At 42.1% G+C, this 17097-nt stretch overlaps 1 protein-coding gene across 1 annotated transcript; it reads right to left on the bottom strand.

Annotated features, from left to right (window-relative positions):
* Positions 1-872: 872 nt before the first annotated feature.
* Positions 873-10161, bottom strand: LOC141801715 (creatine kinase B-type). Its single transcript, XM_074684908.1, has 8 exons — positions 10012-10161; positions 8062-8272; positions 7222-7376; positions 5108-5240; positions 3852-4023; positions 3435-3558; positions 3160-3349; positions 873-1522 (listed from the first exon to the last, which is right to left on the bottom strand). Exons 2-8 carry the CDS (start codon positions 8252-8254, stop codon positions 1344-1346), a joined length of 1146 nt encoding a protein of 381 aa, XP_074541009.1. The 5' UTR covers positions 8255-8272; positions 10012-10161; the 3' UTR covers positions 873-1343.
* Between the last annotated feature and the right edge of the window lie 6936 nt (positions 10162-17097).

Below are 17097 nucleotides of genomic sequence, written 5' to 3'. Positions count from 1 at the left end.
CGTCCTACCCCCATTATTTTATTTAACATATTTGTTTTCTTATCCAAAGCCTAGGGCATCAGTAGTTAATTATTAACAGCAAAAGCGACACCAGGAACAACCTGATCATATGTCATATCAAATGACATCCACAAACAGAAGTCTGACACTTTTCCCTTTCATATGTAACTAATCAGCAGATTAAAGTCCAGCACATTCCACCTCTGCGTATCAGGCCGGGGCAGAGAGTGGCAAAAAGTAATGACAGTATTTGCTCAACCACCAATTCATAATACAGTGTTCATGATACAGTGTGTTTATTTAGTATTGTTTTTATGTTGTTTGCTTCCAAGGGTGTGGGAGGAAGAGTGGCGTGAAAGTGGAATGCTTGTAGTTAGTTTGCTCCCCCTTCCCTTGATGCTCCCTGGATGTGCAAACACTAAACCTGCCTTAAATCTGTCAAACACCCCCAACAACAACTTTTTGATGGATTAATACAACTAAAGAGCTCTGAAATTTCAAAACATTCTGAGTTCCTTATCTAAAGATCATCTTCTTTATGAATTATAGTCAGAATAAAACCTGCAGCCTCAGAGAGAAACAGACTCAGGCTGAATATAAACCACAGCCTGGTTTACATTCCTCGGGTAAACTGCTTCAGCTGTTAGAAATATGCATGTTGACTCCAGATACACTGCCTCCATTTTACCCAGAGTCATTGCTGTGCTGAGCTGTCAGCTCCCTCTAGTGGACAAACACAGGAACTACAGTGGTTAGTATTTACTGTATTTTCCCCACAGATTATAATCATATATTTTTCTAATCTCAACATTAAGATATTTTTTCATTTATAGTTTTCGCTGAATGAAGAGTCACAGCTACACATCACACCGTGAGTCTAAGGTCTTTATTAACTACACAAACTGTTTCACAGCCGTAACAGACAGGTACAGAGAAATCAACGTCACTCAGATACACCTGCTTTAAGTTTTCTAATTTTGTTTAAAGAGACTCTGACGTAGGTTTGATCATCTGATTTTTAAGTTTATCACCTTTAAAGTATTTCATCATGTTTCCATTTGGCCTGTTTGTGTGTTTGTGTGTGTGTGTGTGCAGAAAGAGGACAGGTGAGCAGCAGGTGTGTATGGGGGCCACACAGACTTTATTAGGTATTTCAGGTGTTAGATGAGTCCAACAGGAAATAGAAAACTCTTCACATGTTGGAAGACTGCAGTCTAACTGAGCGGCTCTAAGTGTCCCGCAGCTTCAGGACGGCTCATTAATACAGTGAGGGGGGAGTTTGGAGGGTGTAGGGGAGACAGGAGGGGTGAGGAGGAGGAGGTGTCAGGTTACAGTTGCTGCATTCACTTCTGCTCGGGCATCAGGTCGTCGATGCTCTCGCCGCCCTCCAGACGTTTCTCCATCTCCACCAGCAGGTTGACTCCGTCCACCACCATCTGCACCAGCTCCACCTCTGAGAAGCCCAGACGGTCCGCGTTTGAGATGTCGAAGACGCCGCCTACTGCTGCTGTGTCCACGCCGCCTAGAACACACAGACAGGAAGTGATGTCAAAGGGAGAGCAGAGGATAGTGTATCATCCAGATTCAAGTCAATTATAGACTAGTTTTATGATGTTTATTTATCATCAATATGGAAACCATCAGACATTACTAATCGCTCTCTGGGAGGCTTGTCCCTTTATCCATAACTCTTCAAGTCTTTAAAAGACAGGACACAGTTCAGTTTGACTAATGCATATAATGAATCACCATTAAACTATTTAATCTTTGTATAAACAGAAAATAACATCCTGAATATTCAACCTGCCCAACAAGATGATTTTAATTTCAAGAATCAATATTTTTTTTTAGCTTTAAAGGTGAAATTTCATAAATTCAAGCAAAAATGAAATATTTCATGATGCAAAAAATTCCAACCACCAATATCATGATTTATTTTGATTAAATAAATATCCTCAGGAAGTTAAAATGGAAGCAAAAATATATATATAATCTGAGTGAGTACTTTTTTAAGGAGCTATGATTTTGTTATTCCATTTTCTGATTTGTTTTTCTCTGCTGAAAATAAGTGATGCAGAGCTCTGATTGGCTAATTCTTCAAAAATACTTTCCTCTCTATTTCTGTCTGCGTAAACCTTACTAAAATAAAAGTCGGGCTAAGGGGGTAAGCTCTTTGTTTTTTATTTTTAAAAAAGGTTTCTGTCTCATAATCTTCTTTAAATTATTCAATATCAAATCTAAAATCAAATCTTGTTTATCTCCTCAGGGATAAATGGAGTTTTGAATAAAGATCAATTATTATTAATTTATTTATTTTTAGTTTATTTTTATTTTTAATTCTTTTTTGTTTATTATTTAATTTATTGATTTTTTTTTTAATTCATTATTATTATCATTATTATTATTATTAGTAGTAGTAGTAGTAGTAGTAGTAGTATTAATAATAATAATAATAATAATAATAATAATAATAATAATAATAATAATAATAATAATAATAAACTATGTATTATTATTGTTGTTATTAGTTATAAATAAGATAAATAAAGTATATTCTATTTTATTTTATTCTCTAAAGCTCGGGGAGATCAGGTCAGGCTCACATTTTGGCTTTAAATTTGATTCAAAGCACTGTTATGTCATTAATTAATGGCTGAAGATGCCCTGAAGTCATCAGCTGATGAAGTGTGAGAACTTTTATAACTATTACATAACTCCTTAACAACTCAGATGATGCTAACACTGTAAGCATCTCTTCTCAGGAGGCTGTCTTTGGAATAACTTTACAACCCTGAATAATGGACGTCATCTGCTACCCTCTGGTTTCCTTTCTCTTAATGTTTTCCTTTTTGCCTCAGGTGAAATTAACATTTTAAGTTTCTGCAAATCTACAGTAAATTTAGAGTTGTTGCATGTGTAGCTTTATCATTAGCATCTCATAGTAGTTTCATCAGGATTCTTGTATTTTATTAAAATTGCAGCAGGGATCATTTTCCTGTCTTAGCTTTTTAAATAATCATCATTGCTAATATTATGACCATTTGACTTCAGCAGACAGATCAGATAAGATGTCGCCCCGATGTGAGCCAGTTGACTCTAAGAAAGGATCCAGGTGTGTTCTGTTTGCTTCGTGTTGTACCCCTTGGTCCCTGTGTTTACCTGTGCCTCTCTTCTGCAGTCTCAGCCTCTTCAGGACCTCTCCAAACTTGTCGTGCTTGCTGAGGTTGGGCAGCTTGACGTGGACTCCGGCTCTCAGTCCGGTCCCCAGGTTGGACGGGCAGGTGAGCACGTAGCCCAGGTGTTCGTTCCACATGAACTCATGACCCCGGTCCTTGAAAAGGCCTTCGATCTGCAGAGATAGAAAGAGGTGAGTGAGGTGAAAGAGAGTCCTCCTTTGTGATGTCACAGAGTGAAACAGGAAGTGCATGTGTTACCGTGGTAAGGCCGGTGCAGAAGCGAGTAAACACTTCCCTCATGTTTCCTCCTTTCTGCATGCTGATGACACGCAGGTGATCTTCTTCGTTCACCCACACCAGGAAGGTCTTGTTGTCGTTGTGCCTGAAGACAAGGGTGAGGGATTAATCTCTGGGAAACAGGAAGTGGTTATTACACTCACATCCTGTGTAAGCGTGTCAGTAGTCTCAATGTGCCTAACCATTGCTTTGAACAGAGGCCTTATAAGGCACATTAGACCATTCATAACCATTTAACATGAGGCTCTATGGGGGACGGACACAGTTCAGACAGCCTCTAGTGGACACTCTGGGGACTGCAGGATGTAATTACTTATCTTTTAATTTCTTAACACAGGAAGTTACTGCTTCTGACTTTAAAGAGGTCACTGTACTCACCAGATTCCACGGCCATCGGGCCAGTCGCGGGCCATACCGGACGCCAGCAGCAGTGGGGAGACGGGCTTGTCAAACAGGAAGTGGTCATCGATCAGCTGCTGCTGCTCTTCCTCTGTCATGTTCTTCAGAGCGTAGTACTTCCCCTTCAGGTCTCCCTCCAGGCTGTCCAAACCTGAGGAGACACAATGGGGTAAATGTAAACCCAACGCCAGGACTGGCAGGCACCTGCTGCCTGACAGGCGAAACTCAGGGTTAAAGCAATTATATCACTGATTCAAACTCAAAAATACACCAAAATATGTACGTAAACCCAAAATGCTCTGTTAGAAATTGATGGATAAAACCTTTTGAAAAGACTAATTGGCTGTGACAATACATTCCAGAAGCCTCATCCACTGTTGCCATGCTACAAAGTCGCCTCACATTGTTGCAGACCAGCGTTTCTCTTTCAATTGACAGATTATGATCTATAATAAATGAAAATCATAAAACCACCACTCCCTGGAAGACGACTGGTCCCTTTTTAAAGAAGGACTGGTTTCCTTCTTTTAAAACATAAATAATTCAGTTTGAAAGGCCTACTGCGCAGTTTTCTTTTCTTTTTTTTTGGTATGTAAATGTCTGTCTGTGCTGCGTCTTTCAGACACCAGGGGGAGTCAGAGAGCCCAGCCTGCTGGTCCGGTTCAGTCCGGTTCAGTTGGACTCTCCTCGGTCTGATTTGAATATGAAAGAGGTTTTAGATTGAGCCTCATTAAGAGTCTCAGCAGGGCGACACACAGCCCACAGTTACATAAGAGAGTGCTGCGTTCACTGACACGCTCACTGAGGCATGCTGGGAGAATATCTAAATAAAGCTGCAGTCTAAGTAAAAGCAGACTGATGAAGACCGTTCCTCTTCAACCTCAGTGAGTCAGCAGGAGGAAAAACACCTCCATCATCATCAGCGTCCCTGAATGCACCATCAGTGCCTACACAGGAAGATTTAATAAAGTGAGGCTCAGTGTGGAGATCAATAACAGCCCACACTGATAAGACGCAGTGACCACAGCCCAGACAGACTGTTATTATTGTTATTAATATCCCAGACTGTGATAAACATTACAAAGTTAGTGAGTCTTAATATCCTGTGATGCACAACACACCAAAACCAAGCCGGACCGTGTGCAGTGAGGCTACATTTGCATTCATTAACGTCTTTTGCTGCAGCAAGTGGTCTCGGTTCTGGGGCCAGGATTCTTTAAGGTGTAATGTCATACTTTCAATGGAGAGGTTCTCGATGGCTCGGCGCTCTCCACGGCTGCAGTGGGGTGGCAGACAGAAGCCACGGATGCTCCTTCCGGTCCGGACCCTGGAGCTCAGGACGTAGTTTGGATCCAAATCATCTCCACCCTGAAAACCAGGGAAGAACATCAGACATCAGAGTCAGAACACAGACGCAGGAAAATGCCGACCAGGTCCAACAGGAAATAGAATCCAGCAGAATCTAGCTTGTGTATTAACCGCTCCAAATAGACTAAAAGGAAAAGGTTTAGATTAGCCGTAGACCAAGACCTGGCACTAGGTCGCGTCACAGCAGGAAACAAACCAAAGACACCACAAGGAGCTTATGAGACAAAATGGCTGCTCCCTGAAGGTCAGACAGGACTCATTAAACCGGTGAGAAAAGAAAAGGATCTGGGATGATTGCTGTTGTTGGTTTACCAGAAGAGGTTTGTCTTTGGTGTTCCTGAAGGTTTCTCTGGTTGTGGTCCAGTTGTTGGTTTTCCTGTATGGTGTTTGTCGTCTGGGTCAGATTGTTGTTGGTATACCTGCACATTTTAATAGATAAGGTCGAATGGTGGTTGATTAACCTGCTGTTTTTTGGGGGGTTTCCTTCTTGTTAGGTTTTGGGGTAGCACAGGTTTTGGGGTTGTGTTCCAGTTGTTGTTGGTTTGTAGTTAAGATCAGGTTTTTCTTTGGTTTACCTGCAGGTTTTCTTTTGGTTGAGCCCAAGTTGTTGTTCTACCTGCACAAAATTATAGCATGGGTCGGGTTGCTGTTGGTCTACCTGCCAATTTTCATAGCTTTAGTCAAGCTATTATCAGTCTAGCGCAGGTTTTGGGGTTGCGTTCCAGTGGTTGTTGGTCTACCTGCGAGGGTTTGTAGTTTTGGTCAGGTTTTCTTTGGTTTAGGCCAAGTTGATGTTGGTTTACCCCCACAATTTTGTCACAATTTTGGTTTTTGGTAGTTTTCTTGCAGAGGTTTGTCATTGGGGGAAGGTGTATTGCTGGAGCATCTGCAGGCATTTTTTTGGTTATGGTCCATTTGTTGTTGGTTTGCCTGCATGCATTTGTAGTTGGGGTCCAGATGTTAGTGTACCTGAAGGTTTTCTTTGGTTGAGCTCAAGTTGTTGCTGTTTAGCCTGCACAATATTGTAGTATGTGTCAGGTTGTAGTAGTCTACCTATCAATTTTCATAGTTTTGGTCAAGGTGTTTTTGGTCTAGCACAGGTTTTTGGGTTATGTTCCAGTTGTTGGTCTACCTGCAAGGGTTTGTAGTTGGGGTCAGGTTTTCTTTTGGTTGAGGCTAGGTTGATGTTGGTTTACTCCCACAATTTTGTTGACAAGATCAGGTTTTTGGGAGTTTTCCTGCAGGGGTTTGTCATTGGGGTTAGGTGTATTGCTGGACTATCTGTAGGTCTTTTTTGGTTGTGGTCCAATTGTTACTGGTTTACCTGCATGCATTTGTAGTTGGGGTCCAGACATTAGTGTACCTGAAGATATTCTTTTGGTTGAACTCAAGTTGTTGTTAAGCCCACAACTTTTTGTAGTACGAGTCAGGTTGTTGTTGGTCTATCTGTCAAGTGTCATTGATTTGGTAAGGATGTTGTTGATGTAGGATCAGGTTTTTCTTTGGTTTACCTGCAGGTTTTCTTTTGGTTGAGGCCAAGTTGTTGTTTTACCTGCACATTTTGTAGTTGTTGTTGGTCTACCTGCCAGTTCTCATAGTTTTGGTCTAGCTGTTGTAGGTGTAGTACAGGTTTTGGGGTTGCGTTCCAGTTGTTGTTGGTCTACCTGCAAGGGTTTATAGTTGGGGTCAGGTTTTCTTTCGCTTTGAGCTCAAGTTTTTGTTGTTTAGCCTGCGCATTTTTTGTAATATGGGTCTGGTTGTTGATGATCTACCTGTCAATTTTCGTAGCTTTGTTCAAGGTATGTTGGTCTAGCACAGGTTTTTGTTGTTGGGGTAAGGTTTGTTGATTGTCAACCTGCACATTTTGGTAGTTGAGATCAATGAGCCTAGCTGGTACCGCTGCTGTATGACTCTGAGGATAGAGTAAAGTCATTGTTGGTTAATGCACGCTATCTTGTAGAGTCACGGTTTGGTTGTTTACCTGCAGGTTGTCGGAGTTAAGGTCGGTCTTGTGTTTGTCTGATGGTTTGTACCCTCCGTGGCGGTCCTCAATCACGGGGTCCAACAGCTCTTTGAACACCTCGTATGTTTCCTCATCTCCGGCGACGCAGCCCACAGTCATGATGAAAGGGTGACCTGCAGAGACACGCGATGGGTTTAACTAGAATACCAACGACTGCTGTGTTGACTTTTTGTGTGTGCTTTTCTCAATTTTTGTGCAGCATGGTGTGACAGAGGGGTTTTGTACAAATGCTGCTAAATCCATCAAGCTGGATTTGATGGGGAGGATCAGGGGATCAGACGCCAGAGACACGTCACGTCCCTGCGGGGGGAATTAACGAACAAAATTAACCTGATCTAACGAGTCAATCCTATTAAAGAGTTTATATCAAGTAGCGGCTGAACTCCAGAATAGATCTTCTCTAAGTGAAGGTGAACAACAACAGCGCTGGGACCCAAAGGGACCGAGAGACGACAAAGTGTGGGGAACATGCTCACCTGGTCGCAGTTATAGAGTTAACACAGGTGTGTAGTTTCTATGAAGGGTTACCGGTCTTAACTGGTGGTAAGATACTGGGTTAAAGGTGTCACCTGGTTTGGGGGCAGTCACCTGTCAACCCTTGCTTTTCCAGGTAAGGGTGAATGACCTGAGTTATAGTAGTCCCAATTAGTACCTGTTCTCAGTGATTGTAACCTGTTTAACCTTGTTGCTAAAGGTCTCACCTGTTGTTGCCTGGTTTGGATGTTTGTTACCTGGCTCTGACTAAACCCAGTCATTTAAGGTTTGGAGGGTTGAACTGAAGGTGTTGAGGTTTCTTACCTGGGTTGTCTACGCCAGTCTGGATGACGTCATCCAAGGTGAACCCGCTGGGTGTCTCCTTGTCCCTAAGGTTGGCATACATTTCAGGTGTGAGTACCTTGGCCATGTGGTTGTTGTGCTGGCTGAGGTCGGGGTACTCCTGCTCGGAGGAGTAGTTCATCTTCAGCTTGTTGTGGGTGTTTCCGAAAGGCATGATTACGTTTGGGTTGACCTGGGGACGGAAACGTGACAAACACACAGATAAATTCATCTCAGAGGTAAAAGTTTGAAGGTGTCAGAAACGGTTGTCAGGTGAAGTGTAACCAGGAGAGACGCAGTCGACCTTTATCGTCCTCATCAGGTAACAAACTCCTATTTCACTCGTCAAAGGAGGTGAAGATTGACATTTCTCCCATGATTCTGGTAAATTTGGATATTTATGAGTTTATATAATCACGATAAATATTAAGATGATAAAAATTGACCTCTTTAACCATTAATTTACAGGGGAAAAAAAACAAAGACAGAAATAAAATCACAATATTTAAATTTTCCAAATTATTAAAACTTATTTTCTTTATGATCAGTTTTGGATAAATTCTATATAATTAAAACTCATCATTTCTTAGATAAACCCTCATAATAAAAACGTGTTAAAGTAAGAGTGTTTCAGCCAAATATAGTGAAGTACGGGAGGCTGAAGTACTCACAGTGCCACACAAAATTGAAATCACTTAAATATTCTGGTTCATTATCAAGAGAGTCATCACATCACGTGATGTCACGTGATCTGAAAATGTTTATTAATAATTTTAATTAAAAAAATTAAAAGCTTTATCTGAACAGGATCAGTCAAAGTGATGTGCAGCTATTTTCAAACATAATTTTCATTATTATCATCATTATGACCTCTGATCAATCCATCATCAATCAATCAATCAATCATTAATCGATCAGGCGCTGGAGGTGGTCTCATCAGCCCCCCTTGCAGAGGTCTCGGTCTGTGACCCGCCTCGGCTCGGCTCGGTTCCTGAGGGATCAGCGGGACTCAGGCTGATTAGGATCTGCGGGAGGCCGCGGTGACGCAGCAGCAGGCCGGGATTAACCCCTCAGAGCGCGGCCGCTGCACCGCGACGTCCCGGTCACCTTCAGGGCTGCATCAGTACCCTGCCCCTGTCGTCCAGACCGGCTCAGACCCGGGTCATAGCTGCAGATTCACAGTAATTTACTGTTAATGGAATGACGAGCTGTCATCATATTTACACACTCATGGCCGTGAGCATGCGCGGTTGGCTCCACATCTACACGGTGATAAAAGCTGTTGGAGGCTGGACTGAGAGAAACTAACAGATCAATCAATTATCAATAATAAGATCAGGGGAATGGAGCAGCAGTGCGCAGAGAGCCGAGCTACCGCGCACTCTGTCCTCCTAATGCAGATTAGCGGCTCCCTTTACGCCTGACTGGATTTAAGGTGGATTTATTTAAGGGCCCTTTGTTCTGACCTGCTCATTTAACGCTTCAGACCTGCATCACACATCGAGCATAGTCCGTTTTTTGAAGGTTGCGTCCTCCACACCGAGCAAGATTTACGAGAGGGGCCGCAGATCTGCGTCAGTCCGCTGCTGACTGCGCAACACCTGCAGACAGGACGGACTGAAGGTCGTTTGGATGCAGAGACAGACAGGCAGACAGATGGGCAGACAGACGGAGAGACAGACAGGCTCTCTGCAGGACCCCTGCATCTGACGGTCTAATAACCGAGCGATACACAAAGAGTAAACAAACAGATAAACAAACAGTAAACATGACAGTGAGCCTGCAGCCTGCTCCTTTGTTCCTTTGACCCACCATCACACTGAGAGCCTCCAGCGTCTGATCAACGCGCCTCACGCTGCGTCATACAGTGATAACCTGCGTATTGATGAGCTGATATAAGGCTGTGATTGGTCGGATTAAAGGTGAACCTACCTGTCCGTTCAGTGAGCTGTGATGTGGTCTGGAAGGTCCGCTCTGCTGCTGCTGCGGATTAACGCGGTGCTCAGCTTTTTATACCCGCCCCCTCATCCTCATTGGCTCCTATTTAGAGTCCATTCATTCCATTGGACAGAGAGCCGGGGAGTGTCACGTGACTGGCTTTCTCTCCAGCATCCTTCATCTCTCCTTTCTCTCTCCAGCATCATCCAATCCCTCCCTCTCTCTCTGAAGGGTTCACTTGGTTCAATTCCTGTCGCAGTGCCTCTGAGCAGTGCTGTCAGTGAGTTGTGTCTGAACTGTCAGTAGTGACAGTCTGTGTGGTGAGTTCATGGTCCGTCAGTTTTAACACTGCTGTAAATGAAAGCTGTGATTACTGACAGTCAACGGTGGATACTTCACTGCCAGTACGGATTCAGGGTGTTAGCTAGTGTCTGTAATTACTTAAATTACCAGCAGTGGTATTACTGCTTCAATTATAGAAGCGTATATGGTTAGTTCAGTGTACTGAAAAAAATGAAATCTTATCAGTGTTTTTTGTCAAATTTTCAGTAGAAAATGTCTTTTTAGACTTAATATGAGCCACATTCACCTCCAGAAAAATTTGCCAATGAAACACGAGAAAAGTTACCAGTATTGAGACATTATTCTAGTTTTAAGCAAATTTTTTAACAAAATTTTCTCATTACATTGGCAGACTGTTTTTTACTTGTTATAAGCAATTCAGACCTCATTTTGTCTTTAAATAAGTTTAGTAAAGACCTTGTTCTGGACTAATCAGTTTAATGTGGCTCATATCATAGCCACAAATATAACTAAATATACAATGACAATTTTGCTGAAAATAAGACAAAAACACTTGATAAGATTTCAGTTTTTGCAGTGTGTCAGTCTGTCTTCGCTTATAACAGTGTTTGAGGTGAGTTTGGTGTCAAACTTTAACCAGTAGTAACAGTTTGTGGTCAGTTTAATTCCTTACAATATTTTTTTCCATATCAAATCAAACTATTTTTAGAAGTCCAACAGTTTGAATTTGCCTTTTTATTTTAATTAATTAATTAACTACTTTTTTATTCAATTAATTAATTTCTTTATTAATTAAATCAATTCATTACTTCATGTATTTATTTATTTATTTATTTATTTATAAATTCTTATATTTTTTATTTTATTTTATTTTTTAAAATGTATTTATTTAATTTATCTATTAATTAATTAATTAATTTATCTATTTATTTTTCTCTTAGACCAAGTAGCAACCCCAAGTGTAAAAATATTAGCCAATATGGAAGTGCTTAAATCTGCTGTTTCTCGAGTGACCACTTGAGGCTGGCTCTGGAAGTACAGAAAGTCACATACACGCCAAGCTTAAAAAAAAAAAACAAATTTTTTTGAATGCAGAAATTCACCTTTTTACACCCTGGTTCAAAAAAATGTCTAACTGAGCAGTTCAGAAGATATTTAGATCACAAGCTTACCCAATCAGAGGCACAGCTAAGCTCATATGACTGACGTGTGCCCAATACTCGAAGCCCCTATCACTTTCAATATGGCCGCGATAGCTGATCTGCTTCAAAAATCTGTTGTTACGAGACTTTCATCAGCTGTTTCCTGTTGAACCTGTTTGAAGGCCTCATCTGTTGGTACCTGGTTTGGATGTTAGTTACTTGGCTCTCTGTTCAGACAGAAGGTGCTGGGGTTTCTTACCTGGGTTGTCTACGCTAATCCAAACATGTTTAGTTTATTGGTTTAATAAACAGAGACAATTCACATTGATAAACATTTCTGTAGAAACGCCGCAGAGTTTCAAGATAATGAAGTCGAGATCAGTCACACCTTAGCTTAAAAGTATTACTTCTTATGAAGTTTCCAGCTCCTCAGAGGATAAACCCTGTCCTGACTGTTGGAGCATTCTACAGCGCCCCCTTCAGGACCAAATGCATGGCTCTTACCAAGCAAAACTGAAGTGGGGGTTGTTTGCTCTGCAGCTTTAAATAATTAATTCACTGCAAGGGGTGGTGTGTGTGTGTTTGTGTGTGTGTTTGTGTGTGTGTGTGTGTGTGTGTGTGTGTGTGAGAGAGAAAGTGAGTGGGGACACTGATGGAGGGTTGAAGGTTTGTCTCCTCTCTCAAACAGAGCAGCCGTGATGAATTCAAACTGACAGAGAGTTCCTCTGTCATCTCACATAACAGCACAGCTGAAGAGGTCAGAGGTCACACAGGAAGCAGCACAGTCCTCCTCCAGAGTGAGGAGTCAAACCCTGAAGCTTTGGTTAGTGTGAGCGCAGAGATCAGAGCTGCACCAGCTTTTATTAAATGCTTCGTATCATTTATTTAACAGCAGTTGTGGCCTTTCTGCCTTCTGCCTTTCAGACTGCTGTGTTAGAAAGCAGGTCTCAGCTGATTGGTTTAAACCTCTAACAGAGCCTCCTTAAATCCTGGTTTCTGCCCCAAACTGTTTCAGGGTAACATGCTCAAACTGAAACTGGAGAAAAACGCTGACCACACTTTCTGACAGAACGTTCCCCTGATGATGATGCTGCAGAACGACGGCCTGACACCCCCTGATACGTATCGCTGCTGCTGCTGACACAACAACCTGCCACAAAGTCAACACCTAAAGTAAGGGCCAAAACCTGCAGTACCTGGAATGTCCAGTAGAGGCTAGTTCCTAAAGTGAGTCTCACCCCATGGATCCCCATATTGAAAAATCAAAATTTATTATTAAACATCTTTATTACCTGGCACAAAAAACTGTTTCTGTTTTTTTTAATTATTATTATTACTTTGGAAAAAAAAATAATAAAGACACCTACATTTTTCCTTCATTATACTTACCTTAAAATCAGATTGCTATCAGTATTTACATGGATAACGCACAGATAATATCTAATATACTGTTAAATGAATGGAAATAGTCTCTGTGACTTCATCTATCTGTTACTGAAACTGAGTTTTGAAGCAAATCGATGGCAGGGGCCATATTGGAAAAGGGGCGGGGCTTTTAGCCTCTCCATAAACAGCTGTAGGGCACCCACCAAAGACTGTATAAACATGGACGTAGCCTCTGCGACATCGCTTGTCTGCTCCTGATACTGTGAAATGAAGCCAGTCCACAGATGCAGACACATTGGTTATGACGCTGGCTGTGAGCTTCCTTTCTAACAGCTGCAGTCACATGACTTGAGCTGTGTCTCTGATTGGACAATCAAGTCCTAATAACTTCGTAACCGCTGAGTAAGAAAAAAATTAACTCACTTCAAAAGTGATTCAGACCCAAACTGTTTTTTGAACCAGGCTGTAAATATGTTAAGCCATAAACGTCTGTTTTTTTGGCTGGGTGTGTACGTGACTTTCGGTCTTTCCATTTGGTCGAACCACCTCCATTTTCAGCGATTCGACCTCCTTGATGGCCCAATAATCACTTTTAAGTTTTTTCAATTTCTCCCATCACTGTTGGGAAGTCCGGTGGTAGCCATGCTCTTCCATTGGCCTCGAGACTTCCTGGTAGACTATTTCATTCCTTGTGGCTCCGTCCAGCTCCCGTTCGATCCTGTCCTCGGCCACCAAACCCAAAAAGGTCTGGACCTCGTCGTTGGACCACAGAGAAACTTGTCGGTACACCATTCTTGCAGTTGTTTAAAAATGCCGGGTGGCTCTCGTCTGCCTATGTCTGTCTTGTTTTGGGCGCCGCGCTCATGACTTATAGATGATGACATTGTCTAACCAATCAGTAGCCGGCAGTCAGTGACGTCATCTTATAGTATCGACTCAGCTCGCTTGGAACCAGAGTGGAGTAGATACTAAAATTGTCTTGTTTTAGGAGATACCAGGCTAGTGGAAACACGCTGCTAATTGAGTAGAGCCGAGTAGAGTAGGGCCAAGGCGTGCTAGAGGAAAAGAGCCATTAGACTTCTGCACAGGTGTCATTTTTTCTGAGCTGTGCCTCTTGGTTAAACTAGCGTCCTTTATATCCTCTAAATTGCTGCTTTAGAAAAAATGAAAAATCACCACCTGCATAGTGTGTGCTGTTAGCAAAATTAGCCGTTCAGACTGGAGTCATTTTTTTGTATCGGGCCGTAAACAGGTTTTTTTCTGCTAAACCCCTTGAATAAACCTTAGTTTCAGACTATATTAAGGTTGACAATTGTCTTTGCACCGTTGTGAAATCTGGTACAGTGTTATGTACTTAGGGGTGAGTACCTTTCACATTTGACACCACACGGTACCGATACCCGGTACTTGGAAATCGGTACCGGTACTCAACAGTACCAATTTGTGGTACTTTTTTATGTTTATATGGTAAAAAATATATAAATTTGTTTAACAAGGAAATGTTTTTTTTTTTATCAAGTTAACATATTTATTCTTCAATATATACTCCTTCAATACTGTGTTTATGTCCTACCTACTCTTCCATTGTCTCACAGTCTTGAGGATGTGTTTAGGTACCTAAACATGGTACCTTTTGATTCTACGAGAATCGGTACCCGGTACTTTTGACAGAATTTGGTCGGTACCTATAAAAGTACCTAATTCGGTACCCATCTCTATATGTACAGTTGCGTGTTGCTGTAAGATGTTAATGTGTGATTGTTAGTGTGGGAGAAAAAATTTAGTATCGTGGTATTGGGATTTTTTTTGTTTAAAAATCATGTTTGTTTGTTTTTTCAAATTTAAATCTTTCATTTTAGTCTTTGTTTATAAGCTGGATTGGAAAAAAGTTGAGATGTCAGATCTCCTGAATAAATCCAAAAACTGGCTCACATGTGATTATATAATAAAGCCTGTGGACTTTGTTATCCCCATTTAATTTTTTCATTTAGTCTGGTTTTAAAAAAGCGAACTAAAGATTGCAAAAATTCAAAGAATCACAATAAGAATTGATATCATTTCAGCCTTACTGACTGTTGCATGTTTTAACGTCAGTTTATGCTGCGTGTGGTGTTATATGTTGTTGTGTGTGCTGGTAGGAATTAGTGTGTTTTGCAATTTGCCATCTGCCTTATTTATTTAATTTACAATTAATAACTATTAGATGTTTGACAATATTATTATCATCATATAAAGGGTATTAGCATGTTGTTGTTTGTTGTAAGATGGTATGTTGTTTTGGGCTTTTGATTTGTTGTGTGTTGTGTGTTGTGATGGTGTGTGGTTTTAAAGGGCTGTGTTGTAATGTATAGCTTCAATGTGTTGGTGTGTGTCGTATGTTGTAAGCGTGTCACGGTGTGTTGTAGTATGTTGTTTGTGTGTTGACAGCAGCAGAGTGGATGCAGGCGTTTCAGGTGATGAGAGCTGAATACAAACCAGATCCATCACCCCTCCCCCACCTGTCCCACCCGAAGCCCTCTGTCACCCGCCTCCGTCCTCCATCAGCATGTAGAGAGGCTGCAGCTCCACTCAGCACCCCCCTCCCTCCCCCGTCATTTATTCATGACCGAGCACAGAGATGACAAGGACGTGGGGGTGGGGGCGGTGAGGGGGGGGGGGGGTTATCCCTGAAGGGAAACCCCGTATCTCCACACTTACAGGGTTCTCAGTCGACAGCAGCGATGATGTCAGCTCACCCTACTCCTGCCTGCAGCCAATCACAGCTCTCGTCAGCCTCCTGCCCGTCTTATTGGCCCAGGATGTCAACAGAGCGCTGTGGTTCACGTGCAGCAGCAGCAGGTCAGCGAACGCCTCATGGAGAGCAGAACCTGAACACATCACGCAGCCTGCAGAGAGCTGCGGGCGTCCTGCAGGTGAACACAGAGCAGAGTACGGCTGCTGAGGAGGGACACACTTATCAAGGAGCACACACACCTACACACACACTCAGCTACATCCTGGACACACACAAACACACACTCTGATGTGTCCAAGAATCTGTCGTCTTTGTTTTCACACACAGACAAGCAGCTGAACATGAAATCTTCTAGATGCACAAACACAAGAAACACAAAGGTGTGTTTAACCTGATCAGACGTCCAGGTGAGAATCTGTGTGTAAGCATTGAGTGTGTTTGCATGTTCATGATGACATCACTGCAGAGGCCCTGTCCTCCCTGTGAATGTTAATAAAGTTTAGTGTGTTTGAATGATCCTGTTAGCAGTCTGCAGATGCAGCGTTCACTGACCCCTTGTTCATTCAGACGTCCGTCCGCTCACCGCCTCCTGGCAGCAGCGCCACACTCTCAGGACAGGTTACCGGGCAACCAGCAGCCGGCCGCCATGACCGTTTCATTCATTAGAGAGGAGGAAAGAGGGAGCGAATGAGACAGACAGAGAGAGTGACAGAAAGTAAGACAATAAGAGAGACGCAGGGAGAATCAGAGAGAAAGACAGGGTGAGAAAAAGAGAAAAAAAGGGACAGATGGAGTGACAGAGAGACAGGAAGAGATACAGGAAGACGGATAAAGGAAAAGCTGCATGAAAGGACAGAAAGACGGAGACAGAAGGATAGAAAAGGGACAGATGGAATGGGGGAAGAAGGACAGAGAAAAACTAAAGGAGAGAAAGACAAAGAAAGAAAAGATGATAGATTAAAAACAAACAGAAAAGACAGCAAGAGGAGGATTGAAAAATTACAGATAGAAAGGGGACAGAAAGAAATAAAAATAAAAAAAGAAAGAGGACAGAAAGACAGGCAAGGACAGACAAAACAAACAACAACAAAAACACATAATGAGACAGAAAATGAGGGACAGAAAGACAGACAAAAAAATAGAAAGGGTGGGGACGGGAAGATGGACAGGGCAGAAAGAGATGGACAGGGAGAGACTTGGACAGAAAGACAGACAAGAAATAGAAAAGACAACAACAGGAGGATAGAAAAAGGACAGATAGGAAGGGGACAGAAAGACCGAAAAAACACAAATTAAAAAAGGAAGAGGGCAGAAAGACAGACAAAGACAGACCAACTAAACAAAGAAATAAATAGGTGAGGGACAGACAGACAGGAAAGAAAATAGAAATGGTGGGGACAGAAAGAGAGACAGGACAGAAAGATATGAACAGAGAGACAGATGGACAGAAAGACAAGGATAGAAAGACAGAAACAGAAGGACAAAAAGGGGGAGGACAGAAAAAACAACAATAAT

The sequence above is a fragment of the Halichoeres trimaculatus genome, unplaced genomic scaffold (assembly GCF_033239565.1).
Source record: "Halichoeres trimaculatus isolate MK-OKI-2021-1 unplaced genomic scaffold, fHalTri1.1 fHalTri1_scaffold_13, whole genome shotgun sequence".
In the NCBI taxonomy this organism is placed as follows: Eukaryota; Metazoa; Chordata; class Actinopteri; order Labriformes; family Labridae; genus Halichoeres; species Halichoeres trimaculatus.
This window is presented reverse-complemented; position numbering and strand designations above follow the sequence as displayed.